The sequence below is a fragment of the Neophocaena asiaeorientalis genome, unplaced genomic scaffold (genome assembly GCF_003031525.2).
Source record: "Neophocaena asiaeorientalis asiaeorientalis breed wild unplaced genomic scaffold, Neophocaena_asiaeorientalis_V1.1 scaffold78, whole genome shotgun sequence".
Lineage (NCBI taxonomy): Eukaryota > Metazoa > Chordata > Mammalia > Artiodactyla > Phocoenidae > Neophocaena > Neophocaena asiaeorientalis.
The window spans coordinates 14,274,678-14,294,390 of NW_020175018.1; the positions used below are offsets into that span (position 1 = coordinate 14,274,678).

The following is a 19,713-nucleotide window of genomic DNA, read 5'->3' on the forward strand; positions in this document are numbered from 1 at the left end:
CCCGGCAGCCCCGGCCAAGTTTCCTTCATCCCCTCTCCTGCTGTGCCCTTACCCCACCGACCCTCTTATTCTCATGCTGGCTTTTACTCCCCAGCACTCTCCCCACATCCACACTTTTTTTTTTCTTGGCTTTGCCGTGCAGCTTGTGGGATCTTAGTTCCCCGACCAGGGACAGAACCCCAGGCCTCGGCAGTGAGAGCACTGAGTCCTAACCACTGGACCGCCAGGGAATTCCCCACATCCACACTTTTTACCTAGACTCCAGTCGTCTTTTTTAAACTGTTCTTCAAAAGGATCCCTTCTTTCACATCCCTTAAAATTCTAATTCCTCTGAAGAATCCCGGTTAACTCGGGATGAAAGGATCTTCAGATGATCAGTATTAAGCAGCAAATGACTCAGACTCCTCACTTGACCTCTTGCAAGGGTATGAAACTGTTCTTCCAAACCAAAACAAGGAAAATCGCCCTTAATAAGGATTTTAGGTAGAGTTAGGCTGATGGGTGAAACTTTCGGGACAGTAATCCTTCCTTGGGCTGAAAGATCTTAAAATCTAACTCAAATCGTTCACTCGACAGGTGTTAATTCCACACCCACATGTGCAGGGTGTTGCTTTACTTGTGAATAAAACAAAGCCCCTTTCCTAGTGAAATAGTGGACACAGCAGTAAGAGAAAGAGGGTAAGGAACTAAAGAGGAATGGGTGTGGGTGCAGGCAGCATTTAGATAGGGCGGTCTGGGAGGATGCTTGAGCAGAGACTTGAATAAAGCGTAGGAGTGAAATTGCAAAGTTCTCGGCAACACCCTTCCAAGCAGCAGGAACAGCTAATGCAGATGCTTTGAAGTGGGAAAGGGCTTGGTGTATCCAAGGAACAGCTAGAAGCCAGTGCAATTAGACTGAGAGGAAGGATAAGGCAGAAGAAGGCAAGGGCTAGACCGTGGACAGCCTCCCAAGCCACGTGAGCACAATGGAAAGCTACTGGAAATTTTAAGGGAAGGGACATGGTCTGATTTGCACGATCACAAGGTTGCGCTGGCTGCTGTATGGAGAATGGACTGAATGGGGGCAGGAGGTGCAGGGGGACCAGGCAGGAGGATGGGGACCACCTGCCTAAGGATGAGCTGGTGGTGGAGATGGAGATGGGGGGCTGGATCATGGACCATGGGGCAAGCCTGGAAGCAGAGATGAGTTAAAAATAAAAGGCTTAGGACAGTCCTCCAGATGAGAGATGATGAGAGACTAGATGTGGTGAGAAGTGTTTGGATTCAGAACAATTACTGAAGGGGGAGCCGACAGGACTTGACATTAGACAGAAGATGGGGCATAAGGGAAAAGTAAGTCCTGGGTGCCCCACGTTTTTGGCCAGACCAACTGGGTTAAAAAGGACTGCCATTCACAGATGGCAGGAATTGCAGTTCGGAATGGGGCATGATAAAGGATAAACTTTGGGGAATCCAAAGTTTGTTTTGGACAGGTTGACAGGGCCACCGCATTGCACAACTCTGGGGCATCTTTCACACTATTGCCGGGCTCCAGGGCCTCTGCTGACAGCGGTGTAGACATGGGTGATGGGTGATGCTATATCGGACATTTAAGGGGAGATGACTGGATATAGGAGAGTCAGGTGAGATACACCACAGTAGTCAAGAAATTCTCATACTTTTTAGAAGAAAAAGAAGGTCTCATTCTAACTTACAAGGGGGAAATACAAAACCCAAAGTCACATTTCAAATCCAGGAAATCAAGGACAGAATTTAAGGATCCTGATAATTAAGTATGTTACCCCATAAATGAGAAAATAAAATTTCTTTGGTTCACCAGGCCAATGGTTTTGCAGTGACAGAACCACAGTGGGGACAGGGTGTTAATTAATTGATTGCCGCTATCACATGTTCTTTGAAAACAAAGAGGACAGAACAAAACAAAATACACCTTCTAGACATACATTAAACCAGGGGATATTAGTGGGTGCTGTATAAGCGTGACACGCAGAAGACCAACAACTTTTATAGGGTTTCCCGCTTTTTGATTTATTTAAATAAATGCTGTAACACCAGTAAGGAAGAACAGCTCTTTAGACCCGCTGCTTCTTTTCCAGATCATGAAATCTAAGATCTGCCTTGCTTTCCTGTGTTTTCTTCCTACAGGTTCTGGCTTTATAACAGAGTATCCACAGTTGAATCTCAATAGGACTGAATAAATCAAAAACAGATTTGTAATTAGCTTGGTCATATAGATAAGCTCCTTTTACTTTTTGCTTTCCTTCATGCTAAGTTTTGTCCCTTTGCTATCATCTCTTATAAAAACATGTTCTAGGGAGTGCCCTGGTGGTCCAGTGGTTAGGATTCAGCACTTTCACTGCCGTGGCCCAGGTCAGGAAACTGAGATCCCACAAGCTGCATGGCACAGTGCAGCCAAAAAACAAACAAACCAACAAAGACCAACCAAAAAACCAAAACATGTTCTAAACATATTAGAGTCAGTCTGGGCGCAGAACTGCCTCGTAGGAAATTAAGCCTCTTCGTAAGTTTCATAAATAGGATATAGCCAATACCTAAACTTTTAAATGTGTGGCTTTTATTTTATTTATTTATTTTAAAATTTTATTTATTTATTTATTTATTTATTTGTGGCTGAGTTGGGTCTTTGTTGCTGCACATGGGCCTTCTCTAGTTGCAGCAAGGGGGGGCTACTCTTCGTTGCGGTGCGCGGGCTTCTCATTGCAGTGGCTTCTCTTGTTGTGGAGCACGGGCTCTAGGCACACGGGCTTCAGTAGTCGTGGCACGTGGGCTTCAGTAGTTGTGGCTCGCGGGCTCAGTAGCTGTGGCGCACGGGCTTAGTTGCTCCGCGGCACGTGGGATCTTCCCGGACCAGGGCTCGAACTCGTATCCCCTGCATTGGCAGGCAGATTCTTAACCACTGTGTAAATGTGTGGCTTTTAGTATCCACTTTTAAACATTTCCAAAACCTTGGGGGAAATTTTCATATTGTCAATTCTCAGTAATGTGGGGTCTTGCAAGCATTATCTGAGATTTATAAAAATTTTTAGTGAGTCACTGAAGGTATAATTATTTCCTCCAGAACTCTTCAGATAACCATTGCCAAAAAGTGATTCTGCTCCTGGCCAACATTTCGTAATCAAGCGTTCCTTCCACCTGCCAGGAGAAATGTAGTTGGAGGTTCCAGTAAATGTTGGCTGGAACCTCCGCATTCCCCTCCTGGAGCTATAAATCCCCATAAATCCCTCATACGTAGTTAGTGGTGACCACTGCAGATAACCCTACACAGACTCAAAGGTTGGAGCTGAACCTCTCTCTCTAAAATTCTTTAATAACTTGATTCAGAGTGCAAAAATTGCTAGTAAGAGCATATTTATAATAGTTCTTTCAGAGGAATCTATCTGATAGCAGCTCTGAATTACCCACATCTCAGATAAGCCAATTCACACCCACGTTGATCCTTTCAGCAATTTGGGAATCTCATCTTTTCTTCTTTTAAAGACCATCAATCTCACAAATGGCCAAAGTTTAACCAAGAACCATGAATCTGGTCTGCTTTGACCTCATAGTCTCATTTCTGGGAATTTAGCTTGGAGAAATAATCCCCACCCCACACACAAAGAAAACAGCTACAGAAGTAAAGAATTCACGGCAGTATGATTTATATAACCAACTAAATAACTAAATAAATAATCAGAAACCACTAATAGCCTATGATCAAACAATAATTAGTTAAGTGAATTATGTGTTAGAATAATACATAGCCACTAAAATTCTAATTATGAAAACTATATATTTTCATGTAGAAACATATAAAGTGTTTATGATATTGAATGGGAATAAAGAAAAACAAATTATACCTATACTAGGACTAATACTCTTAAATATTATATGTGTATTATATCCATATATAGAGGATATCAGTACTTCTCTATATAAATAACTATCTATATATCTATAAATGACATCCAGAAGGAAACTTGGAAAAATGATGCTTTTGACTGATAAGGATTGTGAGTATTTGTTCTTTAATTCAGAGTTTTAGTAACATTCTTTAAAAACTTTGGTAACTAATCAATGAATCACAGCAACTCCCCTTAAAAAGGGAAAGTAAACAAAAGAAACAGACGTTCTTATTGTATGTGGTCAGCTTAAAGAGATGAGGAATCTTGTACTTCCTGTAAGAACGGTCACTGTGTACTTTGACTTATATTCACCCCAAGGACTGGCCACTGAGTCCATTACCTCTAAAGAGAAGGTGAGCATCTTGCCAAAAATACAGTTGCCTTAAGTGGAGCCCATGAGGTGAAGAAATTAAGAGCCCCCCTCCTCTCAGGCTTCCAGGAGTGTTGGTGTTTCCTAATGAGAACTGCTGCTGGCTTGAACACCAGGCTTTGGAAAGAACCTCAACGGCTGTGCTCTTGCAAATGGCAAGTCAGAGCTCTCTTTTAAAGAATTTCCTTTTACAAAACCAACATATTCTCATCAAAACGAGCAAATGGATTTTTGTGTGTCAGGAGCAACACTGGTTATTTATAATATTATGTGAGTGAGCTGCACTGTAATAGGAGAACATAGCATATGTGGAAACTGCTGCATAAAAATCATATTTTCTCAAGTCTACAAATAACAAACGCTGGAGAGGGTGTGGAGAAAAGGGAGCCCTCCTACTCTGCTGGTGGGAATGTAAGCTGGTGCAGCCATTATGGAAGACAGTATGGACGTTCCTCAGAAAACTAAAAATAGAACTACCATATGATCCAGCAATTCCACTCCTGGGCATATACCGGGACAAAACTGTAATTCAAAAAGATACACGCACCCCTATGTTCACAGCAGCACTATTCACAATAGCCAAAACATGGAAACAACCTAAATGTCCATCAGCAGATGAATGGATAAAGAAGAGGTGATACATATATACAATGGAATACTACTCAGCCATAAAAAAAGAACGAAATAATGCCATCTGCAGCAGCATGGATGGACCTAGAGATTATCGTACTATGTGAAGTAAGTCAGAAAGAGAAAGACAAATACCATATGATATCACTTTTATGTAGAATCTAAAATACGGCACAAGTGAACCTATCTACAAAACAGAAACAGACTCACAGACATAGAGAATGAAGCCAGGGATGGGGGGGCAGGGGTGGTGTGGTGGGGAGGGAGAGGGATGGACTGGGAGTTTGGGGTTTAGTGGATGCAAACTATTACATTTAGAATGGATGAACAACAAGGTCCTACTGTATAGCACAGGGAACTATATCCAATCTCCTGGGATAAACCATAGTGGGAAAGAATTTTTTTTTTATGTTGACAAAGTCTTTTCACGCTTTTTTTTTTTTTTGGCCTCACCACGTGGCATGTGGGATCTTAGTTCCCCGACCAGGGGTCAAACCTGTGCCCCCTGCTGCAGAAGCGCAGAGCCTTAACCACTGGACCGCCAGGGAAGTCCCAAAAGCAATGTATATATACGTGTGTGTAACTGAGTCACTTTGTTGTACAGCAGAGACTGGCATAACATTGTAAATCAACTACACTTCAATAAAAAATAAAATAAATTTAAAAAATCATCCTTTCTCCCAAAAACATGAACAACAAGTACTACCCTACTTTACTTTTAAGACTTCAAGAGTTTTTAAAATTAATTTTTATTGGAGTACAGTTGATTTACAATCTTGTGTTAGCTTCTGCTGTACAGGAAAGTGAATCAGTTACACCTTTAAGACTTTAAGCTTTTGTTTACGATCAAACAGCTGGCCCAGGAGCATGATATGGCCTCAGAGGCAAGGAGAATATCCATCTCTCCCACTATGTTACTGTCTTCTACTTCCTTTCAAATCCATTCAAAAAAGGAAGGAAACCTCATCTTTTGCATGGTGAGCTATTTCTCACCAGGCACTCTTGTTAGAGATTCATCTAACGAAATATCGCAAAATCTATATGAAAAGTAATTTTCTACTAGTATTCTGAACTGAACTTGGAAATCCTCTCTATATGCAGTAACGAGATCCAGCAGTAATCCTGTAAATTCTAAATCATCCCTTTGGGCAGGGAGGATTTCGCCACTGTATCAAATGGCCCAAAATGTATTAGGCTGATGGTTAAGAATGGTACTTAAACAAGACACTATTTCTAGTCAGCCATGAGAAACAGTAACTCGACCTAAAATTTTAAAAGCGGCTTGTTTTCAATGCCGTCAGCCAATTCAACATTTTTTAGACTGGTCCTGTTATGGACAATATTGTTATGACATATGGTCACAAGGAGACCTGTATCTGCTCCTGTTTTCTGTAATAAACCCTGATCAAACCCTTTCTGGAGTAGAAAGGAGATTCTGTATTGAGAAACAGAATGACCTGATGGAAGGTACCAGATATGCAGTGCCTATACATCAATACACAGAATGTGGTGCTAGGCGGTTTGCACCTGGCTTCTTGCGATCCTCCCCTGAACTCGGGAAGGTGGTTTATTATAATCAGCCTCAGTTACAGATGCAGAACTGGCTGCTCAGAGAGTTATATAACCTGCCTAAGGTTTCCTAGCTGGTGGGGCTGCCGGAGTCCTGAGTGGGTTTGTTGACTGCAGAGCCTGGGTCCTTTCCTCTCCTCCCTGACGGCCGGGAGCTGCGGCTCTCTGGACATACTGCTGATTGAGGCTCTCCTCTCCTCTAAAGAAGATCTGAAGTTCACTGTCAGCCCTTCATGGTCCCGCATTGAAGCAGCAACGGGATTTGACCCCAGAAGAGCTGGATTTGGGCTCTCGCTCTGTTGTGGCACTTCTGCTGATAAGTACCATCACCAGAAAGTGGAAGCCATCACATTCTACTGTGGTTTTGACAGTCATCCTTATGAAAATTAGATCACTTACTAAGAAAATTCAGGGTAGCCAAAGGTGAAAGGCTGCAAGGAGAAACACTGCATAGTATGAGATGATCTCAAGGAGCCCTTTCTACAGCTGACTGCTGATGGAGACCTTCACACCAGTCAGCCCAGCATCCTGGGGTGTAAGATCCAGAAAATAACTCAGTGGGAACCAGAGCATGTGTGTGAATGCACGCTGCCCTGAGACGTGGGCTGCCTGCTAGCAAAATGTAAGATAATGAGCGCAATGTATAAGATAACGGCCCTCCCCCTCCCCCAGGGATGCTGTGAGGATAGAAGTCAGTTATTATAACCTGTAAAAACGAACACTTGAGGGGCTTCTCTGTGGCGCAGTGGTTGAGAGTCCGCCTGCCGATGCAGGGGACGCGGGTTCGTGCCCCGGTCTGGGAAGATCCCACATGCCGCGGAGCGGCTGGGCCCGTGAGCCATGGCCGCTGAGCCTGCACGTCCGGAGCCTGTGCTCCGCAACGGGAGAGGCCACAACAGTGAGAGGCCCGCGTACCACACAAAAAAAACAAAAAACAAAAACGAACACTTGAGGCCAAACAGTTAAATATCCAATATTATGAGAGTAATTTTAGAAATCAGAGAACATCAACACAATGCCACATCATGCAGTCATTCAAAATAACGGTAGCTATTACCCACATAATAAGCAAAGCAGAAATGTTCATGATGCGTGATATTAAAACACCACAAATGTACTTACTGATATTCTTTCTAGAATTTTAAAAGGTTTCACAATTTCTTAAATTTTCATCTCAATAGAATTACAAAAGGCTTTAAGACAGCATACTGTTTACAGCTCCTCTCAACAGAACATCTGACTCAGAGAAGTGTACGTGTAATTCCCCTTAAAATAAAAGGAACACTATGCATGGCAAGATATTATTTAACCTGTGTCTGCACCACCTATAATTTACTCATTAAATTCCTATAATTTTTAATTAAAAAAGAAAAAGAATTCAAAGTACAGACATGACAGACTGTAAAAAAGACATGATTACCAGTGAGTAAATAAAACAGAAGGACACAATCATAACACAGCAAAGAAATACAAGGCTCTGCAACTAGTAAGACAAAGTCTAACTGAGAACTAAGCTATGTCGAAGAAGGCTGCTTCTACTTCTCAATTCTTTCTTTCACTCCAAGAGTATTGATCGAGAGCCTGCTTTGTGCCACACTGGGCACCGTTCCAGGGACTGAGAATACAACAGTGGACAAGAAAATTCTTGCCCTAGTGGAGCTTACAGCGTGGGGTGAAAGTAAAACAAACAAGTAAATACATAAGATGTTAGGTGCTGGTTAAGTACTAAAGAAAAATAAAGCAGGGGGACGTGGTAGAAATGGGGTGGAGAAGGTGGGGGGACTTTGTAATTTTAAATAAGGTAAACAAGATAGACCTCCACGAGATGATACTCCTGAGAAAGAAGTCAGGAAGTGAGTTCTGCAGATACCTGGGGGAAAAGCTTACCAAGGCGAGAAAGGCCAGTGCAAAGGCCCTGGGGCTGGATCGCACAGGGTAAGAAGGCCACGTGGTTGGAGGGGGAGAATTCAAAAAAAGTAGGAGGAGGCCAAGTTATGTGGGCTTCACATTTCATGATTCACTCCAGAAATACAATTAATGATTGCTACTAAGGTAAATACACAGAGTTTTTGTTTAGGGTGTTGGCTAAAATGTTAAACTGTATGAGTGAAGGAAGGTCAGCAAGAGACACAAGCCACTGACCAAAGTAACAAATAAGAAGAAGGTATAAACTTTGCAAGGTCAAGGGAAAGTCAGGAACCAGGGAAGTAGTCCAGCATCGTGTTCAGATTTACTGTGTTTACTTAATGATTATATTAGGTATTTTGCTTAATTCCAAACCTTAATATTCTGTTTCACTTCTTCCTTTCCATCATGTAAAAGAAAAGCTCTCCTTTTCTTATAAAAGACCAGTCTCCATGGTCTATAGATACTGTCACCGAATTGGAGCTCGGGTGCAGGGTTTCTCAGCCCCTGTGGACATTTTGGATCAGGCAATTCTTTGTCGTGGAGGCTGTTCTTTGTGTTATAGGATGTTTAGCAGCACCTTTGGGTCCTACCCACTAGATGCCAGTAGCAACCCCCCAGCTATAATGCCCCTAACAACCAAAAATGTCTCCAGACATTGACAAATGTTTGCTGGGGCGGGGAGCAAAATTGTGCCTGCATGGTAATCACTGCTTTAATGTGAATAGATAAAAACATCAGCTCAGTGTATTAACTCTTTTTGTAATTCAGTGGGTTGATCCTAAGGCATATATCTCTTCCTAACTTCTAAACATACCCAAAGCTATTTGCTACATATTTATAGTTCAGAAAGAACTAAACTCCTCAGATGTTCCAAACACCTTCCTGTCTCAGGGCCTTTGCACAGCTGCTCCCTCTATTGAATGTTTGTCCCATGCAACTCCTACTTGTCCCTCAAGTCCTGTTAAAGCCTTAACTGTCAAGCCCCCCAGGAAGCTCTCCCATGATCCAGAGCATAAGCATGTTAGGTGTTCCCATTTTTTATATGTTCTCACATATGTACTCGTACTTTGTTGAAACTATCACAACTGCAATTAAATAATTATTTTGGTCATTATTATTTAATATCTCCACCATTTCAGCAAGAAACCTATCGATCTTGTTGTCTCACGTATCTCCAGAGCACTAAAAGAATTACTGTGGGCTCAAATTTATATAGAAAAGCACATCACTGGCCAACTTTGGTACTTTATTACTAACAAGTTATTATGCACCTCACAGGCTCAAAGTACAATGATACAGACCACCATGGCTTAATGATAAATCCCTTAGGGCAAAATCTGGACTATGAATATATTTTACTTGAGGGTACATTTTTCCCTTTTGTTAACAACAAAAGCTATGAAAAGACTGTAATGATGACAAGAGGAACAAAAAGGCCCTGTTCATTAGATGACAATGAATGAGCCACGGAACGGAGTGGCTGTAACTGAGGTCATCCTTCTGGCTCTTTTGAACTCCTTATAACATTTATTTTAACACAGTTTATTCCACACAGCATACATCATATTGTGTTGCTTACTCTTGTATATCTGATAGCCGCAAATATATTTAAATTCCTCAAAGGGGTTCGTATTCTGGGATCCACAAATGAGTTTCAGAAAGTCTGAGCGATGCTTGAAATTGGATGTAAGACTAGTAATTTACTCATTAAATTACTATATAATTTACTCATTAAATTACTCCAGGGCTTCCCTGGTGGCGCAGTGGTTGGGAGTCTGCCTGCCGATGCAGGGGATACGGGTTCGTGCCCCGGTCCGGGAGGATCCCACGTGCCGTGGAGCGGCTGGGCCCGTGAGCCATGGCCGCTGAGCCTGCGTGTCCGGAGCCTGTGCTCCGCAACGGGAGAGGCCGCGGCGGTGAGAGGCCCGCGTACCGCAAAAAAAAAACAAAAAAAAAAAAACAAAAAAAAATTACTCCAGTGTTCATAGAAACACTTTCTACGAACAGGGTCAGGAATGTTTATACGTGTCTCAAAGGTGGCAATTTAAGACCCACCATCTCATATGATTCCATTTATTGATAATTTTAAAACTTGTAGGGATATTCCCATCATCTTTGGTCCATCTCATAGGAAGAAAAAACAAATTTTAGTTACCGATTTCCTCTCCTGCTTCAATTCCTGGACGTAGCGTGCTAACTCCATGGTGATCTGGGAGGTCATGTTCTCGGAGATGACTTCATGTTGTCCAGCATAATCGTTCATCTCATTCAGGGTAGAAAGGAAGGCTTTGCATGCTGTATACCTACAGAACAGAATGCACACCACTCCTTTTCAAACGAGGCACATCCTCTCTCATGTTGCTTCCCACCAGCGAAAGAGTAATTAAAATCAGGTTAATCTGCATACAGCTCCCATAGGGTCTTGACAATTCATTACACATAAGAGGGTTCTCATCAAAATGGCGCAGGATAAATTACAACTGAAACATTTTTCATTGTGTAAAGCCGAATTGCCCTACATAAGGCAATATTTGGCTTTGGTAATAGCCCACATATAACCCAAAATACATATATGTACTATAGGTACTAATATCAGGGATATTTAGATCTAAATTATAGATAATACTTTTGGACTTTTCATGTTAAGATGTCTTAATTGCTGTCCGAAACAGACATACTTCTTGGATGAATGAGACGCCTGATATTACAAAACCAAATCAAGATGTAGAGTGCATAGTCCACACTTCCTGTATTTGCTTAGATTATATTCTAAGCTTTTCCTAATTACCTTAACTGAAACAATCTGGAATGGGTCTAGGGACTCAGTATAAGTTATTTGAGTAGGTTTTTATTGTCTTTCCCCCAATTTAAAAACTGGCACAGATATGAATGAGGAAGGCAACTTGTTTTTGTAGATATATTATATCTACAAAATATATGTAGATTTCCTTTATAATCATCGCCAATGCCATATAGATATTACCACATAACAATCAATGATAAACACACCTGTATTCTTCTTCCTCCTTCGAGTTCTTTTTAGGTTGGTATTTCTTCGAAAGATTCCTAAAACAAAAAGGCAGACATGTCACCTTACACGGAAAGATAACTGAGAAATCAGGAATGAAAGAAGTCAGTGCTTTTGTTTACAAGTTAAAAAAAGAAAAGTCACAAAACGTCCACAGCTGAAATCCATTTGTTTCCTTCCATCTTTCAGCGTGAAAGACTTGCATAGCTTTGACTCTTTTACCTAAAGGTAGAGCAAATAAGAACAGAAATGGTCGCCAACTGGTCGTTTACCTGGATGTGAAGACCTGACATTATTTAACCGGAGAGGGCAGACCATGTGTTTCTATGCAACCATTATTGCTCTAAATCCAAGGCAAGCATATGCACTGAGTCCAGATGTTTGAATGAAAAATCAAAGTGTCAAGGGCAGGTTTTCAAGGCTGTGTGCCGCTCTCCCAAAACCTAATGAAAACTACTTGTGAATAAGTCTTCTTGAAGGAGGTAGAGACAATATTTGGGGGGATGTTTATGCTAAGACATTTAGCAAGGAGAACTTTTAACCTGCCTAGCAGGCTTGCACTGAACACACTCAGATTAGTCAAAATTGCTCTAATCTATCTTCCTAATCCCATCTCCAGGTCAAGAATCCAGATACTCCCCTCTACATTCTGCATGCTTCAAGTTACACAAAAACTAAGAGGTAATCTTGAAAAAAGAAAACTCACTAACATTTGTCCCACTGATTGATTTCTTTTGGGTCCTGATTTTGGCTTCTGTAGTTAGAAGAACAGCCATAAAGGGACTTCCCTGGTGGTCCAGTGGTTAAGAATCCATCTTGCAATGCAGGGGACACCAGTTCGAACCCTGGTCGGGGAACTAAGATCCCACATGCGGGAGGGCAACTAAGCCCATGCACCACAACTAGAGAGAAGCCTGCACGATGCAACGAAAGATCCCATGTGCTGCAACTAAGACCTGATGCAGCCAATAAATAAATAAATATTGAAAAAGAAAAAAGGAAGAAGAACAGCCATAGATAAAGAGGATGCGGTACATATATACAATGGAATACTACTCAGCCATTAAAAAGAATGAAATAATGCCATTTGCAGCAACATGGATGGACCTGGAGTAAGGATGGACCTTACTAAGTGAAGTAAGTCAGAAAGAGAAGACAAATAGCATATGATATCACTTATATGTGGAATCTAAAATATGGCACAAATAAACCTATCTACAAAACAGAAAATGACTCACTTTGCTGTACAGCAGAAGTTAACATCAACTATACTTCAATTTTTAAAAAAAAGAGGGCTTCCCTGGTGGCGCAGTGGTTGAGAGTCCGCCTGCCGATGCAGGGGACGCGGGCTCGTGCCCCGGTCTGGGAAGATCCCACATGCCGCGGAGCGGCTGGGCCCGTGAGCCATGGCCGCTGAGCCTGTGCTCCGCAGCGGGAGAGGCCACAACCGTGAGAGGCCCGCGTACAGGAAAAAAAAAAAAAAAGAAGCAGAACAACAGCCCTAGGAGTGGACTAGTGGTCCACAGTGGGACTCCATATGACAGCATCTCAGTATTCACTTCCCTGTTTATTCCATGTTGCTATTCCTCTTTCATAGTAGCTACTTTCATTATTTCACATTCTATTTCTTTCATTTCCCCTGAATCTACAGATATGCCTAGAAAAGTGTGCAATAATAAGTTTACAGTTTTGATCACGGTACGTTTTACAGACAAAGCAAAATGTGAGTTCACCTCTAACAGGTGTTACTAGGTGACATAAGAGGCAGAGGACTTTAGTAAAAAGGACGTTGCTCTGGGAACCCAGAGGCCATGTGACTAGATGGTGTAACCTCAGACAAAGCAATGGGCAAGCCTGTGCTTCCAGTTCCTCATCTGTAAGCCTGAGTCAGGTGGGTGAAATGACCTCTATTGTCCCTTAAAGTTTGGAAATTCCCAGGGAATATATATCACCCAATAGAATAGTGATTGTTACAATTACTTTAAAAAGAAGTCATGGGGTTTCCCTGGTGGCACAGTGGTTGAGAGTCTGCCTGCCGATGCAGAGGACGTGGGTTCGTGCCCCAGTCCAGGAAGATCCCATGTGCCGTGGAGTGGCTGGGCCCGTGAGCCATGGCCGCTGAGCCTGCGCGTCCAGAGCCTGTGCTCCACAACGGGAGAGGCCACAACAGAGAGAGGGCCGCGTACCACAAATAAAAAAAAAAAAAGAAGTCATGGGTGTATAACAATTTAAAAACTATAATTAGACAAACTGATGAAAGAAAAATCTACTGACTTGGAGGTTGCTATCACGTGAGTTATGCTTAAACAAACTACGTTGTGTTTTCTCTACTGATACTCTGGATACACAGTAAAGATTATCTAATAGATTTAGATTTGAAAGAATGTGAAAAAGCAGTATTTCCTTGAAGCAGGTGCCTTAGAGAAAAATTAATGCAAAAGAGAGAAATTTTTGTTTTTAATTTAATTTTTTTAACATCTTTATTGGAGTATAATTGCTTTACAATGGTGTGTTAGTGTCTGCTTTATAACAAAGTGAATCAGCTATACATAGCTGATTCACTTTGTTAAAAGAGATAAATCTTATATATTGAAAGCATGGTAGAATTCTTTGAGTTGCCTACCACATTTAGTCCTTAAAAAGGTAGATTTAATAAAAACAATAGCTCCGACTTACATGTACCAGGAATAAAAGGGGAGCCACGGAAAGCAGATGACTAATCAACAGGTTATTTTCCAAATATATTTAAAGCAGCATATGTGGGACCTGCAGTATTGAAAAGCCTAGAGGTTGCCTGTGAGATATTTTTAGTGCATGGTTTTAAATACTGACCATTTCTTCTGCTAACTATAAATTACAAATGGAAAATGTCACTTCTAAATTCACATCTTATATAAAAACTCATTCAAAACTGTTATTTTAGAGGTTGATTTAAATCTACATGTTCTTTTTAGCTTTCAGTCATTAGCAGATGTAGAAATAACTTAAACTTTATATCTAGGTGAAGGGACCATAGCTTGAAGAGATCCAGGTGAAACCAGTACTTTTTATAGTTCCGTTTTACCAGTCAAATCCTAACCAGGATTAAAGACCTGTTGTGGGTGATCTCCAGTAAAGACGCTCCAGTACTGAAGAATGATTATCACTTTGACGATGTTAGCATATATAGCATTCAAAATGCTTCTTAAAAGCATCAATGGGGCTTCCCTGGTGGAGCAGTGGTTGAGAGTCCGCCTGCCGATGCAGGGGACGCGGGTTCGTGCCCCGGAGCGGCTGGGCCCGTGGGCCGTGGCCGCTGAGCCTGCGCGTCCGGAGCCTGTGCTCCGCAACGGGAGAGGCCACGGCAGTGAGAGGCCCGCGTACGGCAAAAAAAAAACAAAAAAAAACAAAAAAAAAACAAAAAAAAACAAAACCCATCAATGAATAATTCACTCTATAGACACCAGCAGAAAACTAAAAGCTTAAGAGGTCTAGAAGGGATAAGGGTATTTCTCTCAGGGACCACTACAAAAAAAAGAGCAACTTGCATTTCCATTCTCTGGAGGTGGGCTTTCTCGCCCTATTTGTATGAGGTTACTCTAAAAATGAGCAAGCAAATAAACACCAAAAGCACCTTTAAATTTATGGCGTCTTTCTGAGAAATTTAAATTGTTTTATACACTTGCTCTTCAGATAGGCTAATTAAAAGGTAAAAGGAAAATATACATCTTTTAATAAAGATACTGGATTTAAATTTGGTTGGTCCTAAGAACTGCGGTGAGGCTTCTAAAAAGGAAAAACTTGGGCCTCATTCCAGACCCTCTGAAATGGAAGGTCCAAGGCTGGACACAGGAATGGTTTTGTGTTGTTGTTTTTTTTTAATCTGTCTTTTATATTTTAAAAGCTCACCACAGACTGCTAAATAAAGATGGCACAATAAAATCTGATCAGAGAATTGTGCTTTTCCAACAAGAGGCGAAATAAAAGCCAGGAAATTTTCAACAGCAGAAAATAAACCAATGAAGAAAGGCACGTCACCTCAGTCTACACACTCTGAGGAGTGGTGACCAGCGTGAGGGACAGAAAATTCTAGAACAGTGTAGAACAGATGCTTGACCCCACCCTCACAGTCACAGGGAGGGAAACAAGTCCACAGAACCCTGAAAACCGATTCAGACAGAAGTAAACTGAGGGGTGAGTAAGCACTCAGGGAACAGTGACAGAAAAGATCTGAGAGGAAGACATGCAGGCTGACCACCCAGATGCCAGGACTTGGCAGGAGCTGGGGCTGGCCACCTGGGTCTCTACTTCCCAGGGCTGCAGGCTGAATGCCTGGGGAAGATTACCACAAGACCTAGGGATTCCCAAGGAATAGGGGTGAACGCCTTTGACCTAATGGAGTGAATGCTAAAACAGAACCTCTAACAAAGTTTCAGAACGGACAACAAAACTCAGAGCCTCAAAGACAAGATGTACAAAAACAAGTGCTTTTGAGACCATGCCCCATGGGGTTAATAAAAACTGGTGACTAACAGAAATTCTTGAGCTTGCCTTCCAGTTTATTAAAAACCCCTTCACGTGTAACCTGCCTTCACCGATCAAGCCGATGCTGTAACTGTTGCTACAAAAGGCTTAGCTGTCCTCCAAGCATCACACAGCCGACACAATAAGATGTTTGCCTGGGTTGTTTTCCAGGAACTTAGAGCTAGCTGTGTCTAGCTCAAGCTCAAGCCAGCTAAGACTGGTCGGGACTACCTAAAACAGGGCCTGCACGGGTGTCTGGTAAATGACATTTTGACACCAGGAGGGCCAAAAACCCCACCCTCAGTTCATGCTAAGCGCCTCCATTTTTGAACATGCATCCCATGAAGAAGCAAGTAACTCAGATACGCCGCACAGAACACTCATTACCTCACCTTTTCCCTACCTGCAATCACCTTTCCCCACGCCTAAGACTACCCTGCTTCTTTATCCCATAAATATCCCAAGTCTCTCACCTTCAGGGAGGTGGATCTGAGACTTGTTCTCCTATCTCCTCGCTTGGCTGCCTTGTGAATAAACCCTTTCCCTCCTGCAAACCTCGGCGTCTCAGTGTTTGGCTTGTTGCATGTTGGCAAACGAACCTGGTTTGGTAACACTTTCCTCCACGCTGACCCTATAAGGGAGCTCAGAGGGAAAGACCAATGGCACCGGAAGCACAGCAGTGATCATTCACATTCTATCAGATCAAACAGGGGCACTGGTGTTGCTTGTGTTAATAACAAAAACATGCTTAGGCATCAACCTAAGACGTTTACGTGTTTTATCTCATTAAGTCCCCTCAAGAGCCTTATAAGGTGAGAATTATCATCATTATTATTATTCACATATTACAGATGAAAAAGACAAAGCACAGAGAGTAATTTGTCCCAAATCATATTACAATTAAGTGGAAGAACATCCCAGGCATTGGGACTCTTAGAGTCTGTTACTTGTAACCACTTCACTAAACTGCCTGTATTAAATATAAGCAAGGTGAAGGGATGTAGTATGTAATACAGAAGAAAAGGAAGGGACTTCCCCGGTGGCGCAGTGCTTAAGAATCCGCCTGTCAATGCAGGGGACGCAGGTTCGATCCCTGGTCCGAGAAGATCCCACATGCCGTGGAGCAACAAAACCCGTGCGCCACAACTACTGAGCCCGCGCTCTGCAACAAGAGAAGCCACCGCAATGAGAAGCCCACGCACCGCAACGAAGAGTAGCCCGCACTCACTGCAACTAGAGAAAGCCTGCGCACGGCAACGAAGACCCAATGTGGCCAAAAATTTTTAAAAATAAAAATAAAAAAGAAGAAGAAAAGGAAGGAAGAAAATGACAGAGAAAAATCCGAAATCTGGAAGAAAACATACAAGGAAATGATGCAAATCCTAACTCCTCCAGAATATCTTACACTATAAACAAATTTAATAAAAACACAAAGCCAATAAAGCAAGAATCCCCAGCCTACAGGATAAAACAGAATGGGATGAAACTGGGAGGCTGCAAAGCTAAGGAAATGAACTAGGAACTAAAACACACAACTCCAGAGCTAATAAATAAATTAGGCTGGATATCAAATTTAAGAGAGGAAAGTTTTAAGACAATCATAACGTGGAAAGCAACTCTCATAATCAGAAAAAGAAAAAGATCTGAAGAACAAGATGCTGTAACGTAAGGAAAATGGATCTCTGAAGCATATGACCCAATAAGTAGAACAGAAAAAAATTCAGATATAATTGAAGAAAGTTCCCCTGAAATAAATTATTGACTTTTCATATGAAAGGGAAATTGACAAAGAGTGATCAACCACAAGGCATTGCTTGGTAAGGTTATCAAACTGCTAAAGTGGAACAAAAAATTCTTCACATACAGAGTCAAAAAAGCAAGTCACCTACAAAGAATAAAAATTTGGCTGGCCCCAGACTTTTCAACCAGAAGACAATGCAGCAACAAAGTTTGGAGAGAAAAGTATGACCAGAGAATAATCAAGTCAAATTGTTGTTAAGTGCAGTCTACCTTCCACATCTGTGGGGTCTACATCCACAGAGTCAATGAACTGTGATCAAAAATATTGGGGGGAAAATTCCAGAAAGTTCCAAAAAGCAACACGTGAATAACTTCATGATGGCAACTGTTTACACAGCATTTACATTGTATTAGGTATTATAAGTAATCAAGAGATGATTTAAAGTATACAGAAGGATGTGTGTAGATTATACACAAATACTATGCCATGTTATATAAGGGACTTGAGCATCTTCAGATTTTGGTATCCGAGGCGGGCGGGGGCAGGGGGTGGTGTTCCTGGAACCAATACCCCACGGATTCTGAGGGATGACTGGATAGTGGCATTCTCAAACAAGAAAGAACTGGAGGATTATGCCACAGGCTCCTATAGGGGGAAAATAACCCTATTTTTCTTGAGGCCAACAAACAAGTAGAGAGGCTGTGGTAGAAGGAATGGTGATGAGCATAAATCTATAATTAAGACAAATTAACTGTGAGACTCATGTTACAGACTAAATTATATAACTCAATTAGGAGAGGAAGTAAAACAGGTAAATACTATTTTCTTTATCTTTCCTAGCAGTGAGTCAATTGAGCCTGTTTAAAATTACAACATGAGTTAAAGCAAAAACAAAAACAAACAAAAAACAGGAATGACACCCTACACATTTTTCATAATCTTTTTGCTAAATCTTATAAGAATTTAATATTTCAAGTTTGCTAAATCCTTCAGTTTCACTTTAATAAAATCTTTTTAATTGTACAAGTAAATTTAAATTTAATACCTTGCATATACAATATGCAACATATTTTATAAAATGACTTTTACACAGTTACCTTTCATTTACAATGAGATCCAATTAAAAAAAAAAAATTGACCAGGACAAGAATGGTTCATCAAGAAGAAAGTACAAACGGCTCAAATGTATAAAAACATACTCAACCTCATTCATGCTAAGAGACAAATTACCTTTCAGACTTAGCAATTTTTACTTATCAAATCGGCAAAGATAAAAAAGATGGGTAACAAGAAGCATTGAGGGTCAAGGTGAGTAGCACCGCCACGAACTCTGAAGTGGTGATGAGGGTCACAGCCTCCGAGAAGGGCAACTTGGCAAATTCTACCAGAACCAAAGTGCTGCTTTTAGGAACTTATTCTCTAGATATGCTTGCCCAAGTGTATCATGCAAGGTTATCCAGTGCAACTTTGTTCAGAGTTGCAAACAACTGGAAACAACATATCCACCAATTCAATGCAACACTGTATAGCTATAAAAAGTAAAAATAAACTCTCGGAATAATTTCCAGGATGCAGAAAGGCAAGGGCACACTGAACTGCTGGGGAAGCAAGGAAGAAAACACACTTCCTTGCCTGTGTATCCATAATATCTCTCTGGAAGGATACGTAAGAGACAGATAACGTTTATTGTCCCTGGGAACAGGGGTAAGAGAAGGGACACTCCACTGTAAACCATTTTGTACCTTTAAAAGTTTTAATCATATGAATTCATTACCTGGTCATACAAATAATTTAGTTTGTTTTGTTTTTGTTTGTTTTGGCTGCGTTGGGTCTTCGCTGCTGAGGGCAGGCTTTCTGTAATTGCAGTGAGCGGGGGCTACTGTTCCTTGCGGTGTGCGGGCTTCTCATTGCGGTGGCTTCTCTTGTTGCAGAGCACAGGCTCTAGGGTGCATGGCCTTCAGCAGTTGTGGTGAGTGGGCTCAGTAGTTGTGGTGCACGGGCTTAGCTGCTCTGAGGCATGTGGGATCTTCCTGGACCAGGGATCGAACTCATGTCCCCTGCA

The 19,713-nt window shown here is 41.6% G+C and overlaps 1 protein-coding gene across 4 annotated transcripts in view; it reads right to left on the minus strand.

The window, feature by feature from the left end:
- FNBP1 (formin binding protein 1) overlaps positions 1-19,713 on the minus strand; it is a 135,203-nt gene that overhangs the window by 66,765 nt on the left and 48,725 nt on the right. For all 4 annotated transcript variants that reach the window (XM_024762486.1, XM_024762484.1, XM_024762487.1 and 1 more), the window contains exons 3-4: positions 11,389-11,445; positions 10,535-10,682 (exon numbers count right to left, since the gene is read on the minus strand). In XM_024762486.1, the coding sequence (XP_024618254.1) occupies positions 10,535-10,682; positions 11,389-11,445 (205 nt within the window). The remainder of the gene's footprint in view (positions 1-10,534; positions 10,683-11,388; positions 11,446-19,713) is intronic.